A 14,346-nucleotide genomic window follows, 5' to 3' on the forward strand; every position below is an offset into this window, starting at 1 on the left:
TCAGCAAAGCTCAGGTGGGAGCTGGGCATTTCAGAAAGACTTGAAATAACTAGCTGAGAATTGCTGACAGATGTGGGGGGTCTGAAATCTTGACTCTGCAGGGCTCCTCCTTTCCTACAAAAACTGTAGGAAGAAAGACTGTGCCCGTGTTGTCATTAACTGCTCGGCCTCTGCACTTTCCAACTCCCAGAAAGATGCTCCAGGTCTGCCAGTCCAGTCTGTCCAGGAAGACACTGGATGTCCTCCATCCAATATGGACAAAAACAAGCGTTGCACAGAAAAAGGTGTGAGTCAACTAGGGCAGAGAGAAGCTGTGTGGCTGTACAGGTCAGCAGTTAATTCTCCAGGGGAGGAGAAGGGTGCTTAGTCTGTATTCTTCAGGATTTTGTCTGTGTTTAACACGAAGCAGTTACATGCAAAATCACTCCTGAAGGCAGGGACTGAAAGCCAGGTTTGTTTCATACTATGCAAGTGCTGTAAATAACAGGCTGAAAAGTGACATTACAAAGAACGGGAGACAAGAGACCAAGAAGAGACTGTCCTGATGCAATAAAATGCCCAGGAGTTATGAATCAATTATCACGTGCTGTATTTTTACTGCACCTCTTACAATCTCAGTATGATAACTCCGCTAAATATTACCCTCATCCTCCTCACCGCACAGACAAGGGAGTGAAGGAGAGACTTAGTAGCAGAGATAAGAGCAGTCTGAAGTCCTGACCTGCACACATCTCAAACACGTGCATGCTATTCCCTCATGCTGTGCCGGGTGCCTACCCAATCTCTTTTTTGCCTGAAACATTTCAGAACCTAGCACCACACCACTAATCACCCTTTATTTTTCTTTTTTCCCCTCTACTGAGTGTGATGGCTGGCATATTATCTTATGAGGAGGAAATACTGCCTTACTTAGTACTCTGATGTGCACAACATTCATCAGCAAAGCACCTGTCCACACTGGCTTCCCATTTACTCATCCCCTAGATTTGCTACAAGAGCAACTTGTAAATTGGTTGAATTAATTTGATGGCAAGCTGAGACTGAGGGCACAACGCTTCTCATGTGCCATGCCTAATGCCACCCAGTCTGAAACACCCCCAGCACTCCTACAGACATTTCTGGCCCAACTCAAGCCTGTTGTTGCAGCACCAGCACTGCACCAATGGTTTTGGCCTGGTCCTGCCAGCGTTCTCTTCCTTTCCCATCCAGACAGTTGGGGTCTGACACTTCTCAAGAGTTACCCAGCAAATTGTAGCCTACCAACATCAAGCACTCACATTTCCCCTCTTATACCTTCTTCTGCAATGTCAGCCCTCTCAGTAGCTTGCAGACCTCCAGAAGCTCCTCAGCCTCTCTCTTTCTTTTCTTAACCTGCCAGGGGGCTGAGAGCCTGCCCCACCTCCACTACAAAGCCCTGGCAGAGACAGACGTCTCCACCGAGGGATGGCAAAGTGGCTGCTTCACGCTTTTGTGGAACACTGACACCCTGGGAATTGAGACAAACCACAGCAAGATCCCCAGTCAGCACCAATCCCCTCACACTCAGCCATTTCAAGGTACTTTTACTACCTTTGGCACAATTATACTCCGCCAGCCCTCTGCCAACAGTTGTGCTTGTCTCTGAGCACATAAGGCATAAGATTGCCCTCTATATCATATTTTCAATCTCTGAAACTATGCCACCTCCTACCTTTGATGGTCAAGAAACTTGCTTCTGCAGGCATGCTTGCTTTGAACAATCCAGCCTCCACCTTCCTCTGCCTCCTCGCTTTCCCTATCTGTTAACAGATTTTGCTGCTATTGTTGTTGAAAAGCCAGCAGCGTGTGGAAGCTGCATTGCCATCCAAACCAAATGCGATCAGGACCTTTAATTTCCAGCGTGGCAGCTGTTGTTTACATCACTTTCCGCCCCCCCCCCCCTCACGTGCAGTAATTGGTTCTTACAGTGTTCTTGCTCTCCCACACATGTACTTAAACAGGAAGCAAGGGGTGGGAGTTGTAGCGTGGGGGTTTCCTGTTCTGTCTTTCTGAAACACTCAACTGACACCAAAGCTTTGATCAAAAGATCAAAGTGCACGAGCTGGTACACAGAGTTCAGCTAAGAGTACATACTTGTGACAACAGGAAAACCCGAAGTGTTCCCATGGTGACAGGGCTCCTAGCACACCGCTAGTGCTTCTCATGCTTTTTTAGTAAACAGTTTCCTAACGGGAACACGGGCTATTCTAAAGCAAGCGTTTTGTTGTCGCATGAGGTTTTGCTCTCCTGGTTACCCTGTAGAGGCAGGGGGGTGAGGGGTGCTCCCCCCAGGGTGCCCAGACAAGAAGTGGAAAACCACAAGCTTCCACGCACCTCAGGAGGCGAGAGAGGCGCTCATCTGAACCTCGGAACAAGGCGCACCGAGCCTTACACCCTCGCTCCGCTGACGGAGAGCACCCGGCGGCGCCAGGGGCTGCAGCCGGCGCGGAGAGCCCACGGAGGGGAGCAGGCAGCGGCTGCGGGCACGCAGCTGTTCAGGGTAGGGCCCAGGGGACCCCCACCCTGCCGTGGGCGCGCCGCTGAGGGGCCGGGCGGCGCCCTCCCCTCCTCACTACAAATCCCACAATGCCCCGCGCGCGCATCTAGGCGCGCACCCCCCCCACCTGGCACATGCGCACAGCTCCATATGTCTTTAAGATGGCCGACACAGCGTCCGGTGGTTCCGGCACGGTAACGGCAGCTCCTCGCCGGGACGCGGGGTCGTTGCGGAGGGTGTCTCCCGCGGGGAGGCGATGGGCTCCTTCTCATAGCGCTGAGGGGCCTGCGGCCTGCCCGTGGGGCTTTGAGGCGGAGGCTGTAGGGAGGGAGGCGCTGATTGGCTGAATGGTCGGAGGGAGGCTGGGCTCGGCAGCGGGGCTTGATTGGCTCATGTTCTTCCGCTCGGATTGGCCGGCGAGGGGGGCAGCGAGGCGGGGCGCCCGTGGGGCGGCTTTTTTAAAGGGGCCGCGCCCCCAAGGGGTTGGATAGTGCCTGCAGTACCGTGTCTGCGTACAGATATGTACGTATGTATATATATATATATATATATATGTGTGTGTGTGTAGAAGTATATGTATAGATATGTGTATGTATATATGTGTGTGTTTATATATGTAAGTGTATGGAATCATGGAATCATTAAGGTTGGAAAAGACCTCTAGGATCAAGTCCAACCCAACACCCCGAGGCCTCCTAAACCATGTCCCCAAGTGCCACATCTACGTGTTCTTTGAACACCCCCAGGGATGGTGACTCCCCCACCTCTCTGGGCAGCCTGTTCGAACACCTGACCACTCTGTCAGTGAAGACATTTTTCCTAATATCCAGCCTAAACCTCCCCTGATGCAGCTGGAGGCCGTTTCCTCTCATCCCGTCACTGGTGACTTGGGAGCAGAGACCGACCCCCCCTCACTCCAGCCCCTCTCAGGCAGCTGCAGAGAGCAAGAAGGGCTCCCCTCAGCCCCCTCTTCTCCAGGCTAAACCCCATCAGCTCCCACAGCCGCCCCCCAGCACACTTGTGCTCCAGACCCTGCCCTAGCCCCGCTGCCCTTCTCTGGACACGCTCCAGCCTCTCAAGGGCCTTCTTGTCCCGAGGGGCCCAAACCTGAGCCCAGCATTCGAGGTGGGGCCTCCCCAGTGCCGAGCACAGGGGCCCCATCCCTGCCCGGCTCCTGCTGGCCACACCAGGGCTGACACAAGGCAGGATGCATGTGTGTGTGTATGTACATGTATGTATAGATGTATATGTGTTTATGCATGGATGTATGTGTATGCATGTGTGTGTAGATGTCTGAGTATAGATGTGTGTGTACGTGTATGTATATATGTGTGTATGCATAGGTACATGTATATATATGTGTGTGTGTCTGCAGTGGGGGACAGGCAGGGCTGGCCCATGTCCACTGAGCGCAGGCAGCAAGCAGGCAGCAGGCAGGCAGCCCTGCCCTCAGCCCTCCGGTGTGCCCCATGGCAGCGCCCGCAGCCCGGGATGCCGGGGTGGGATTGGTGCCCTCGTCTGCCCCTCCGGTGCCCCCTCCTGGGGCAAGCCGGGCTCTGGCCTCGCTGCTCCCCTGGGGCTTCCTTTCTCTGAGCTCTCATTTGGGGACGGGGATGGGGGCTGTGTCCGCAGAGGTCCGGCAGCAAACATGCCACCACGCCCGCGGATAACTACTACCTGGCTCGGAGGAGGACGCTGCAGGTGGTGGTCAGCTCCTTGCTCACTGAAGCCGGCTTCGAGAGCGCTGAAAAGGCCGCGGTGGAGACGCTGACAGAGATGTTACAGAGCTGTGAGTATCCAGCAAAGTCACGCTGATCCCCTGAAGTTTCTCATTTCTCTGCTTTCAAACTGGCCATCACTCTTCCTTTTTTCATTGTTTTTTTATTCCATTTTTATTATCTCCTGTTAATGACGTTAGCAAAAGCAGAAGGCTATACTGGTGGCTAGACCACAGCCCTGGAGTCACAGGCGTCTGTGAGCATGAGGTTTGTCCGAACCCAGAAGTCCTTATTTATCCTACTCAGTGAGTACTCATTAGATACTAATAAGCTCCACATCCTGACACACTGCCAGAATAAACAGAGAAATAAGAGAGTTGCAAAAATTTGGTTAGTTAAGGCCGTAGAGGTTCCTGTGCTGGGCAGCTCTGCTCCTGCCCTTCCAGGTGATGTGCCTGGGACCTCTGGCTACAGATTTTTCTGAAATCAAGAGGCAATTAGGTTTTGTATTTTTTTCATGGCCGTGATGCAGATCTGTCTTTTGCATTTGTGGAAAACACCTGACTCTTTCATCTTTAGTGTCTCCGTACTTTGCGCACCCTTTAATTTTAAATATGCAGGCTGTAAGACACTGGATTCTAGGACCAGTTTTTCATTCCTTGCTAAATTCACTAAAAATTCAGGTCTCTGAAGCCAGGGCTGGGCTGAGACGCGTGTGGTCACTGTCTGAATTTAATATGTAGTGGTGGTGTTTTTCTTTTCCCCCCAGATATTTCTGAAATTGGAAGGAGTGCCAAGTCCTACTGTGAACACACAGCCAGAACGCAGCCTACGCTCTCGGATATAGTGGTTACTCTAGTGGAAATGGGTGAGTAGTTGACTGGTCCCACTAATTCCGGATGCCTGCGTTGTGGGAGATTTGGGTGTGCTGCGTTGGTAGGAGAACCTGTCCCCTGTGTCTCTGGTGTTTGTGTGATGCTCGCTGCTCTGGGCCTCAGGCAGGCACCCAGATCTCGCCGCTGCGGGTACAGTATGGATATACACAGAACGCGTGATTTTCTTTCTCATGTAATTTGGAGCCTTTGGAAAAATTCTGGAGAAGCCTAAAAGAAGGGATTTTTGGCAGGATAAATTCTTGGTGTGATTTCTGTTTCCTCTTTTGTATTTCAGGGTTCAATGTTGAAACGCTTCCTGCATATGCCAAGCGGTCCCAGAGGATGGTCATCACTGCCCGTATGTGGGAAACCCTTTCTACTTTTATGCAGGAAATTGGAAATAGTTTGGCATTCCTCTCTGCTGGCATCCAGAGCTCCTGCTTTTCTTATGGATGGCGCAGTCCAGTGCTCTTGGAAGTGCCGCTTGTGTTAAGGATTCCTGTAATGACTGTGTAATAGATGAAGGAAGGTACCCTCTGCCAAATTGGTTGCCTTCGCTTCAGCATCCTCATTGCACAGGAGAATCCTCAAGATGGGTTTCTTCTCTTTGTGTAAGGGAGAGGGGTCAAGTAATCCTGTTCCCTTTTGGGATGCCAAACAAAATCCGAAATTACTGCTCTGTCCCTTTTGTAGGACCTGGAGACATGGGCCACAGCTCAGTATAAGCTAGGACTTTATACCTAACCCTCAGCAGAGTGAAGCTGGCTGATCTGTGTGTCTGCGTGCATGTTTTTTCACTGTAGCTCCTGTGACAAACCAGCCCGTGACTCCCAAAGCCCTGACAGCGGGACAGAACAAGCCACATCCATCGCACATTCCTGGCCATTTCCCTGAGTTTCCAGATCCTCATACTTACATCAAGACACCAGTGAGTGAAAAAAGATTTTTGTGCCATTTGGGGTCTGTTTGAAGTCAGTGACACCGGGAATGGTGTACAAGTATTTTTATCCAAAACATTGCTTCTCCTGGTTTAATATATTGCTTGTTGTTTGTGGGTTGCCCTTGCTGTAGATTTCTGGCTGATTGACCTCCGTAGCTCTCTGAAAATCTCTGCACGTCGAAGGTCAATGCTCGCCTGTAGCCTCTGCATCCTAGTAGTGTTTTGAACTTCAGCCAGCTGCGTTGCATCCACTAAAGGTGTTCTTTTTTTTTCCTCCCTGCTCCACAGACGTACCGGGAGCCAGTGTCTGATTATCAAGTCCTACGGGAAAAGGCAGCATCTCAACGGCGTGACGTAGAAAGAGCTCTCACACGTTTCATGGCTAAGACGGGAGAAACACAGAGTCTCTTCAAAGATGATGTTAGCACATTCCCATGTGAGTTACTTGTGACACTTTGTGCTGTAAATGGCAGCTGCCTCACTGAGAATGCACTCCGTTAGAGTTCTTGCTACTGCAGGAGGTGAGCGCTGAATGATCCCATTGTGTTTGCCCTTCTGAGGCACTGGAAGGTTGGGAAATGAGGAATTTTCGATTTAAAATGGGGATGAAAAACAGAATCAAAGGCAGGTGGTAGGCTTCTACTTTCACCAAAGGCTCACTTTCTTCTGCTGGTGGAGAAGGCCTTGGATGATAGATGCTAAATTCAAAGCTCATCTCAATCCTATCTCTGCCCCTCTGTAACTTCAGAACAAGCAATTTCTTCTCTCTTACATTTTTGCGCTCAGCAGTGGAGGTTTTCATGTTTCTCTGTCTGCAAAGCAGTGATGAGAATTCCCACCTGCCTGCAGCTCACTGTAGGCACAGATGTCAGTGTTATCTTAAGGGGGACTAAGTGGTGCTTCAGCCTGAGAGATAATTGAACTTCTGTGGAGGTCAGGAAGGACTTCTTATGTTAGTATAACGCTGTGTCCTTGGCTGGAAACATAAAGGAGCCTCAGAAAATAGGAAACTAGAGACTGCCATCTTTTAGGGACAGCGTATTTCATTCCTGATCCCTGGGAACAGCAGGAAAAGGGGGTGTGTGTTTAAAACCAGAACCAGTGAAAGTGTTTGATCTCTAAGTAACTGTTTGGCTTTGTGCTTCATAATCTCTGACTTGAGGAGCCTTCTCCCAGCTTGCTGACTGAGTCCTCTTCCCTAACCCTAGTGATTGCTGCCAGGCCTTTCACTGTACCCTACCTGACAGCTCTTCTCCCCTCTGAGCTGGAAATGCAGCAAATGGAAGAAACAGATTCATCTGAGCAAGACGACCAGACAGACACCGAGAACCTGCCCCTGCACATGAGCACGGTACGCCCAGCCTGAGAGATCAGGGTCTCTTGGGCCCAACTTTCTTAAACATATGAAACCTGTTTCTTTGCCTGTCTTCCTCGCAGCTGGGCAGAGTGGGTGGAAAATGGCAGAGTGGGTTGTGTTTTACCAGGTGTAAATGTCTAAATGTTGTCATGGTTCTTTAACTTTCTGCAGGGTGCAATGCAAAATGAGGTTGGATCATGAGCTTTCAGAACAACCTTCATTTCAGTGTTAGGGGAGACAGGATTGGCATAGAATCCCACTGTTCCCAAAGGGGATCTTCTTCTGTTAGCAATGAGGAGTCCTCACCTTCAATGCAGCCCCTTGTGTGCTGCTGTTTATCTTGGCTGTTGATTACCTGTTTTGCCCATAGGTTATGTGGTTTGAACTTCTAAGCCTTGTGTAGCCTAACTTTGGTTATTTATGCTTTTGTTTTTTTGTTTGTTTGTTTGTTTTTTTAATGTTGCAGGATGATTCAGGACCTGAAAAGGAGAATGCTTCAGTGTTACAGCAGAACACCTCCCTGTCAGGCAGTCGGAATGGGGAGGAAAATGTGATAGACAATCCCTACCTCCGGCCAGTGAAAAAGCCCAAGATCCGCAGAAAGAAGTGAGGTAGCCAGCTGGCTGCTCAGAGGAAGAGAAATGCAGGGGGTTCATCTCCGTGGCTGTGGGTGAGAGGCATGGAGCAAGACAGGAGAGGCAATCCGGCTGAGTGGCAGAAGCAGAAGAATGATCTCTCTCTGCCTAGTGAACTACACTCTCATCCTGGTTTGCAATGCGCCCTCTTTCCCCTCTGCTCTCCTGCTGACTCGGAATGGTCAACGGTCAATTGTCTTAAAAGCGTTTATGGCCACCGGGTTACAGATGGGAATTGTCTCATTTGCTTTGAATTGTTCTCGCTGTTGGCAGGATTTACTCTCTGAAGAGATGGGCAACGCAAAGGTTCTTGCTGCTCAGTGCTTCCCAGCAGGCTCTACAGAATACAAAGGCATAATTTATTTGCGGCTGTCTGGCAGGGTAGAAAAGAAACTTCTGCAATCAGCCTTGCCCGGCCGTATAATCTAAGGAGCGTGTATTAACAGGGACAGAAAAATCCCAGACAGGTTTCTTTCTTTGGATTCTTGGCAGGTAAAAGCAAACAGACTTTTCTTTTATAAACTAAAGGCATCTGATGTGTTGGTAAGAGAGTGAAGTGTAAATACAGAGCTAAGATGGCATTTTATTCTCACTTTTCTGACTGCAGCTGCACTTCTGACTTAAAAGCGCTAAGTGTGGTGTTTACCGTGTTCTGCTTTGAGATTATTTTTTAGCAGTATGAATGGCAAGATTTAACAGCTGCTTCGGGCTATTTTTCAGTTCCATTGCTAGTTCCAACACAGCACAAATCCTTTGAGAGTTCATGCCTTCACCAGCTGTTTTGATAGGTGCTGTGCTGAAAAACTTGGAATATGGAATAAAGCTGTATTGACTGCAGTCTGCAAGGCCATGCTATTGATTTGCACCCTTTTATTTTGTCCATTCTCAAATACAGGCTTTTATCAATGGAAGTTTCTCTTTTAGTTTTTCCCCCCTTTATTTCCCCAGAGCAGAAGACTCTATTTCAGCAGCGAAAATGACTGGCGATGGGGATATTTTTATTGTTAGCTGGTTCTAGAGTGCTTTGCTTTAATTTTCACTCAACCTTTACTTAGGGAAAATATGGGTTAAATTTCTTTGACAGAAGACTCCTGTAGTTTGGTCCAGTCTCCCAGGCATCTCTTCTGGATGAAAATGTGGTGCTGGGAGAGCCAGCAAAGACTGCCTGTTACAGACTGCCAGGCAGGTCGTGGTTTCCTGGAGTAGTAGCTGAGTGCAAGTCGTCTGTTTCAGTCCCTGGGGAGATCAGAGTTACGTGCATACATGTTCCCCTCTGTTTAGTGAAGGCATCCTCCCAGGCCTCACTCTTCCCCTGTCACCCAGGGAGGAGGAAGAAAAAAAGAGTAGTTGCTTCAGTGAGAACAGAGGTGTTCCTGCCAAACAATGTGAAATTACATCTCTAGCAAAAAAGTCCTGCATGTGCCATTGTCTCTCCTGCTGGTGCCTTGGTTGTACAGAATAACAAATGTACAGAGACATTGTGTATGTATGTATATATAAAAATTTATATCTTTTTTTATTTGGATTAAGCATTTTTCATAATAAGAAAATCCCTCACTGGGTAGGGGAAGAATGTAGAATGAAAATAGTAATTTTTATGTTCATAATAAAAGAAATTTTATGTCCTACAAGCAAAACTGTCTGAGTCCTTGAAGTTTCAGCAGTGGAAAAGCGCGTGAATGGAGCCTGAGCGTGTGTTCAGTGGGGTCTAAAAGCAGTAGGAAGTCTTGTCCTTCCCTCTGCATCTCTTCCATTCTCCACAGCAACACTTGATAGCTGAGAAGGTTGGGAATTTTCCAACAAAACCGTGGTTTATTAGAAATATGTTCAGTGAGGACAAAGTACCTTTTGAAATACCATCAGCTTTAGTAGGTTTCTCCAGTCACAGGTGGAACATGTGGCTGAGGAGGACTGCAGAATCATAGGTACTGCTTAAGTTCTTCTCCGTCTTCTCTTACACATGTATTTTTCTCCTGATTAGAAAAATAAGACAGATGGAGGTGAAGTATGCAGTATCAGACATGAATACAAAGGTGAAGCCTTAAACAGCCATAAAACCCAGGTCTTCGGACGGTACAATTTCCAGTGAGTAATACCCCCTCCTTCAAAAGATTGTACCAAAAGGGGCAACTGCAAATCAGCAAGTAACATCCTTTTTTGACAGCTGCAACTACAAAGCAGTCTCTTGTGGTTGGGAAGGAAGGAGCCAACATGCCTAGAGAAGACTGGTTGTGAGCAGCTGCTGTCGTGTGTATGAGAGCACTCGAAGACTGAAAGTGGGAAATTGGAAGAATGCGTTTTGGTTTTATAGCTGAAATTGGGCTTACAGCTGAAATTTTCTGCAGAAACAGCTAAACAGACCCAGAAAATTTGAAAACCTGCATTGTGACGGGTAGTTATGCCGAGAATGGATGTTGCCTGCTCTTAGTTTTCCCCTGAGATTGAATCAAGCTTGTGATCAGACAGATTAAGTCTGTGTGTGAAGGTTTGTAAACATTTATAGAAATCCCTAGGGTCTGAGTTGTACATTACAGAAACAACTGTAAAAAAACTGCCCTGTGCTACTTGAATATAGTTGCTGTCTGTGCACAAAGCCGTTGTACCCTCTGAACATACCTGAGGGCAGCGCAGTACCGGTGGCTGTGCCAGGTACGCCCTCATGTTTCTCAGCTCTCCTCAGGCTGTGGGTGAGGCCCTGGACCCAGCCTGGAGCATCTGTGGGAGATGAGGAGATGGTGGTGAGGAGGCCGGGGAAGGCAGGTGGCAGCTGAGGAGAAGATGGTGCCATTTGCTCTCAGTGCCCAGGAGATGAGGACAGAAACCAGGCTGCCTTCTAGCTGTGTTAATTTGGCTCCCCTCCATTGCCCGTGAGGGTTCAGATTTTGGGGGTAAAAGCCCGCTGTGGTGAGGGAAGCCATGTAGGGGAGGGTGGTGAGGTGAGGTGTTTCCATGGCGACCCAGAGAAAATGGCTGCCAGCCCTGCCTGGGCCAAGGAGCTGAGGGGAGCCGGGCTGAGTGGTGCTGTGCATGGGACCCAAACACCCGCAGAGGCAGCAGACACCTGGCATGATACCAAGTAAGCACAACCAGTGGCAAAAAATGCCTCTTTTTGAAATGGTTTTATTTGGAGAGGCTGGATAGCGCAGACGAATGTCTCCATGAGTGGGTGGGAAGTGGAGGTGAGGCCCAAGCTGCCCAGCTGGAAGAGGAGGCTTGTGGCGTCAGCCCTGGCTCCTCAGCTGTAGTATAAACTCAGGTAGGCTACTCGGTCCCGGTGTTTCCTGAATTCTCTGTCTATGGTCAGCTAAAAGACAATTACTATCCGTTAGATATTAGCAATGATAATTTCTTCAGAAAAGCACAGAAAGGGGCAAGATGGTGTCAAGAACCTTAACCTATGTTTTAAATTAGAAAGGTTTTCTTTTCAGCAGAGCTGCACAGGGAAGTCTGTGCTCTAGTTCTCTCACCTTGTGGATAGAAACTTCCACAGTAAATTTCTTAATAGGAGGGGTTTTATGAAGGGCTGTAACTGTTTTTGCAAACCAGCATTTTCTGATAGAAAATCGCTTTGTTTCTTGTGCCCCAGGCTAGTAGAGCCATGTACCCAGCAAGCCAGTGAGGAAAGGGTGACAGAACATAGCGCAAATGCATTGAAGTAATCATACAATTTTCTTTGTCAGAAGCACTGAGCCAGGAAAAACATCTGTTCACCTCTGTCCTTACCTTCTGTACCTCCATTTTTAGCATCCTCCTTGCTGGCATCGGCACTAAAGACCAGTCTGGAGACCCAAACTTCATTGGCCAAGTGACTTTTTTGTGTAATTGCTTGTCTGCTTCATAAGTTCCAGGTCTAAAGAAAACAGGCACAAAATACCTAATTTCTGGAGCTGGTGTATGATGTTTATAATATTGGAATTTACCAGTCCTACCTCGATCCATTGGAGAAATGCATGTTGTGGTATTCTAGTCATCATGCTAAGTTAAAGACTAAAGCAGAGGAGCTTTCTGAAGATAAAAAAAGCATTAGTGGGAACTCAGTAACCTATCTCCCACTTGTGTCTTAGTATTTCTCTCTGCTAGTACTCCTGCTTGTTACTAAAATTTAAGAAAATAAGTTACATTACCCAGGGAAAAATTCTTTATCTGAAGGCTTATCTGGAAATCGTGGTGTCTTAATGGAAAATGGAGCATAGGCAGGCTGGCATTTTCTCTCTTTCTTCCAGAATGACTGGTACGTTGCTGGGCTGGGAGTCACAGTCTGCAAGAGATAAAACTTCTATATGGAAGATTTTGTTCCGCAAACCATTCCTACATGCTCTGATCAGCAGCCAGCTGGGCATTACAGACATGAACAGGCAGTTCAATGCATGATTTGGCTACTCTGATAGCATTAAAAAATCAGAACAAGTCAATTCAAGAGTCATCTGGACAGGGTGCTGGGCCATCTTGTTTAGACTCTGATCTTCCTAGAAAGGTTGGACTAGATGATCCCTGAGGTCCCTTCCAACCTGTGATTCTGTGATTCTGTGTAATTATGCACTCCATGCTCCTTACCTGGTGTGTCCTGTGATGACTCTCCTAATATATTGTTATTCTAAAGAAGTTGGGCCAGAAAACAATAGCGTGTTTGTTCAGGTAGTCTAGCTGAGCTCCCTCCCTCAATATGTACATTTACATGTGTGTGTATGTGACACAAAGGAATGCGTATATACAAATGTGTGTGTGGATGTTGCCAGAGCTCATATGATCAGTTATCAGTCTCTAGGCTCAACACCTCCCACTAGACTATGTGTAAGGAGATCTGTAGCTACTGTATATATTAAGTTGTAGGCAGCCCTAGCAAATGTGATTGAAACTGATAGTCTACGTTGGGAACACCCTACAAATTCTTGCAAAGCTGCAGCTCTGCTGCTTTGAAGTGTGCTTTTCTTACCTGTGGCTCTGGTATGAAACGCTGGGCTGTTCTCGCTCCTATCACATAGCCTTTCTTGCTCAGTGGTTTGTTTTCCAAAGAGTATCTGAGACTGCTTCTCTGTGAGTCAAAAGCAGAAGTATCTTACTGACATTTTTAAGACACCATTTGCATCAGGGGAAGGGCAGAAGTACATGAGCAGCAGACATTATTCCTGTTAATTCTTCGAATTTCTCACTACTGTTGCATGCTAGGGCAGCTGGAGCTTTGAGGACTTGTGCGTTTGGAAGGGGAGGGAATTTCAGTTTCTAGGTATATGTGGAGACCTTGTACAATGGGTTTGCAGGGCAGGTGTGGGGGACTCCATGTCTGGATGGCCATGGTCCTATTTCTCCTGTACTCTGTGTCTTCTCTGAAGGAAAAGCTCTGAGCACAAAAACTGGACAACTTACCTCTTGATTCGGGTAGCAGCCTGGTCCAAGCGAAGGATCTCCCCTGATGGCTATCAGCTGGATTCCCAGTCTGTCTGGGGCATGGTGGAGAGGGAACATTTTCCGCTCTTGACATGACCCAAATGACATCTGCTTCTGCACATCTGTGAGACCAGGAGAGAAAAATGCCACCAGCGTGACAAACCCATGTGGAGGTGACCACTTGCTGCTTTTTCTCCTTCTTAAGTGTCTGCTGCTCTCTTCCTGAGGTGAAGCATCCCCTTATCTCCAGATGGGAATTTCCCCTGACCCAGGATATTTGTGAGGACTCTGCCTTTTGTATGCCGGTTCCCTCCTGCCACAAAGGCTTCTTTTTCCCCAGGCTGAGCAAAGAGTAGCCTAGCAGCCCGGCTGTGGGGAAGGTTGCTGGAGAAGCCCGATGCCACCGTGGAGCTGTGTGAGAAGGAAAGCCCTTGTGCCCATGGCCCCGCCGGGTGCAAGCACCTCGCACAGCTCACCTCTCGGCTCCCACTCTGCCGCCATGCTGCCCTGCCAGACTCAGGACGTGTGAGTACTCCAGTTGCTATAGAAACAGAGCAGGGAGTGCTGGAAGGAATGCTGGCAATGGCAGCGACTGAAGGGTGCAGGGAAAAGAGGAGGATTAATAACACCCCTGAGGATTGTGCTGTGCAGGCTCCCACCCTGAGGAGCTGCTGTTTTCACACTGTAAGTCAGTAGGGGAGAGGTCACGGGGTAAGCAGCCTGTACGTTCTGCTGTCAGGACTCTTCACTGTGGTCTCTCCTGTGACACAGCCTGATCTGCCCCGTTTACTGCTCTCTGCCTTTTTCCTGTGCCTGGCTGTCATGGTAGGGCAGAGAGAAACCCATGGAAAATGCCATACTGGAATTAAGTCCAGTTTGTGGATTCTGGCCCTTTCCTGAGCACAGATGTGAATACCATGA

General features: G+C 48.4%; 3 protein-coding genes across 7 annotated transcripts in view; 1 reads left to right on the forward strand and 2 right to left on the reverse strand.

Annotated features, from left to right (window-relative positions):
• Nucleotides 1-2,849, reverse strand: part of CCND3 (cyclin D3) — a 47,734-nt gene extending 44,885 nt beyond the window's left edge. Inside the window, exon 1 of one of the 3 annotated variants that reach the window (XM_075115762.1) lies at nucleotides 2,643-2,849. In XM_075115762.1, the coding sequence (XP_074971863.1) occupies nucleotides 2,643-2,651 (9 nt within the window). In that variant the 5' untranslated portion in view covers nucleotides 2,652-2,849. The other 2 variants (XM_075115764.1, XM_075115763.1) reach the window with 2 other exon arrangements.
• TAF8 (TATA-box binding protein associated factor 8) lies at nucleotides 2,222-9,677 on the forward strand. Of its 2 annotated transcripts, none has more exons than XM_075115760.1 (8): nucleotides 2,222-2,518; nucleotides 4,148-4,304; nucleotides 5,003-5,101; nucleotides 5,404-5,466; nucleotides 5,912-6,036; nucleotides 6,337-6,484; nucleotides 7,257-7,399; nucleotides 7,872-9,677. In XM_075115760.1, exons 2-8 carry the CDS (start codon nucleotides 4,292-4,294, stop codon nucleotides 8,013-8,015), a joined length of 735 nt encoding a protein of 244 aa, XP_074971861.1. In that variant the 5' UTR covers nucleotides 2,222-2,518; nucleotides 4,148-4,291; the 3' UTR covers nucleotides 8,016-9,677. The 2 variants fall into 2 exon arrangements, with proteins under 2 accessions (XP_074971861.1, XP_074971860.1); XM_075115759.1 differs by lacking the exon at nucleotides 2,222-2,518 and adding an exon at nucleotides 2,607-2,709.
• Nucleotides 9,678-9,713: 36 nt separating this feature from the next.
• On the reverse strand, nucleotides 9,714-14,120 carry CIMAP3 (ciliary microtubule associated protein 3). 2 transcript variants are annotated; one of them, XR_012663947.1, is made up of 7 exons: nucleotides 13,902-14,120; nucleotides 13,405-13,547; nucleotides 12,974-13,072; nucleotides 12,165-12,298; nucleotides 11,764-11,890; nucleotides 10,657-11,344; nucleotides 9,714-10,013 (listed from the first exon to the last, which is right to left on the reverse strand). XR_012663947.1 is itself a non-coding variant. In XM_075115768.1 (6 exons), exons 1-6 carry the CDS (start codon nucleotides 13,924-13,926, stop codon nucleotides 11,276-11,278), a joined length of 597 nt encoding a protein of 198 aa, XP_074971869.1. In that variant the 5' UTR covers nucleotides 13,927-14,120; the 3' UTR covers nucleotides 10,656-11,275. The 2 variants fall into 2 exon arrangements, 1 of the variants encoding a protein (XP_074971869.1); XM_075115768.1 differs by lacking the exon at nucleotides 9,714-10,013 and having other exon boundaries at nucleotides 10,656-11,344.
• Between the last annotated feature and the right edge of the window lie 226 nt (nucleotides 14,121-14,346).

Source organism: Phalacrocorax aristotelis, chromosome 21, assembly GCF_949628215.1.
Source record: "Phalacrocorax aristotelis chromosome 21, bGulAri2.1, whole genome shotgun sequence".
Classification (NCBI taxonomy): Eukaryota; Metazoa; Chordata; class Aves; order Suliformes; family Phalacrocoracidae; genus Phalacrocorax; species Phalacrocorax aristotelis.

Excerpts from the sequence above, each read along its gene's own strand:
- TAF8 (XM_075115759.1), top strand. The coding sequence starts at position 2,650 with ATGCGCACAGCTCCATATGTCTTTAAGATGGCCGACACAGCGTCCGGT. Across the intron at positions 2,710-4,147 it reads CGTCCGGTGGTTCCGGCACG|AGGTCCGGCAGCAAACATGC; the intron begins GTAACGGCAGCT and ends CTGTGTCCGCAG. Across the intron at positions 5,467-5,911 it reads GAGGATGGTCATCACTGCCC|CTCCTGTGACAAACCAGCCC; the intron begins GTATGTGGGAAA and ends TTTTCACTGTAG.
- CIMAP3 (XM_075115768.1), bottom strand. The coding sequence starts at position 13,926 with ATGGCGGCAGAGTGGGAGCCGAGAG. Across the intron at positions 11,891-12,164 it reads GATAAAGAATTTTTCCCTGG|ACCTGGAACTTATGAAGCAG; the intron begins GTAATGTAACTT and ends TGTTTTCTTTAG. Across the intron at positions 11,345-11,763 it reads TAAAAATGGAGGTACAGAAG|CTGACCATAGACAGAGAATT; the intron begins GTAAGGACAGAG and ends ATTGTCTTTTAG.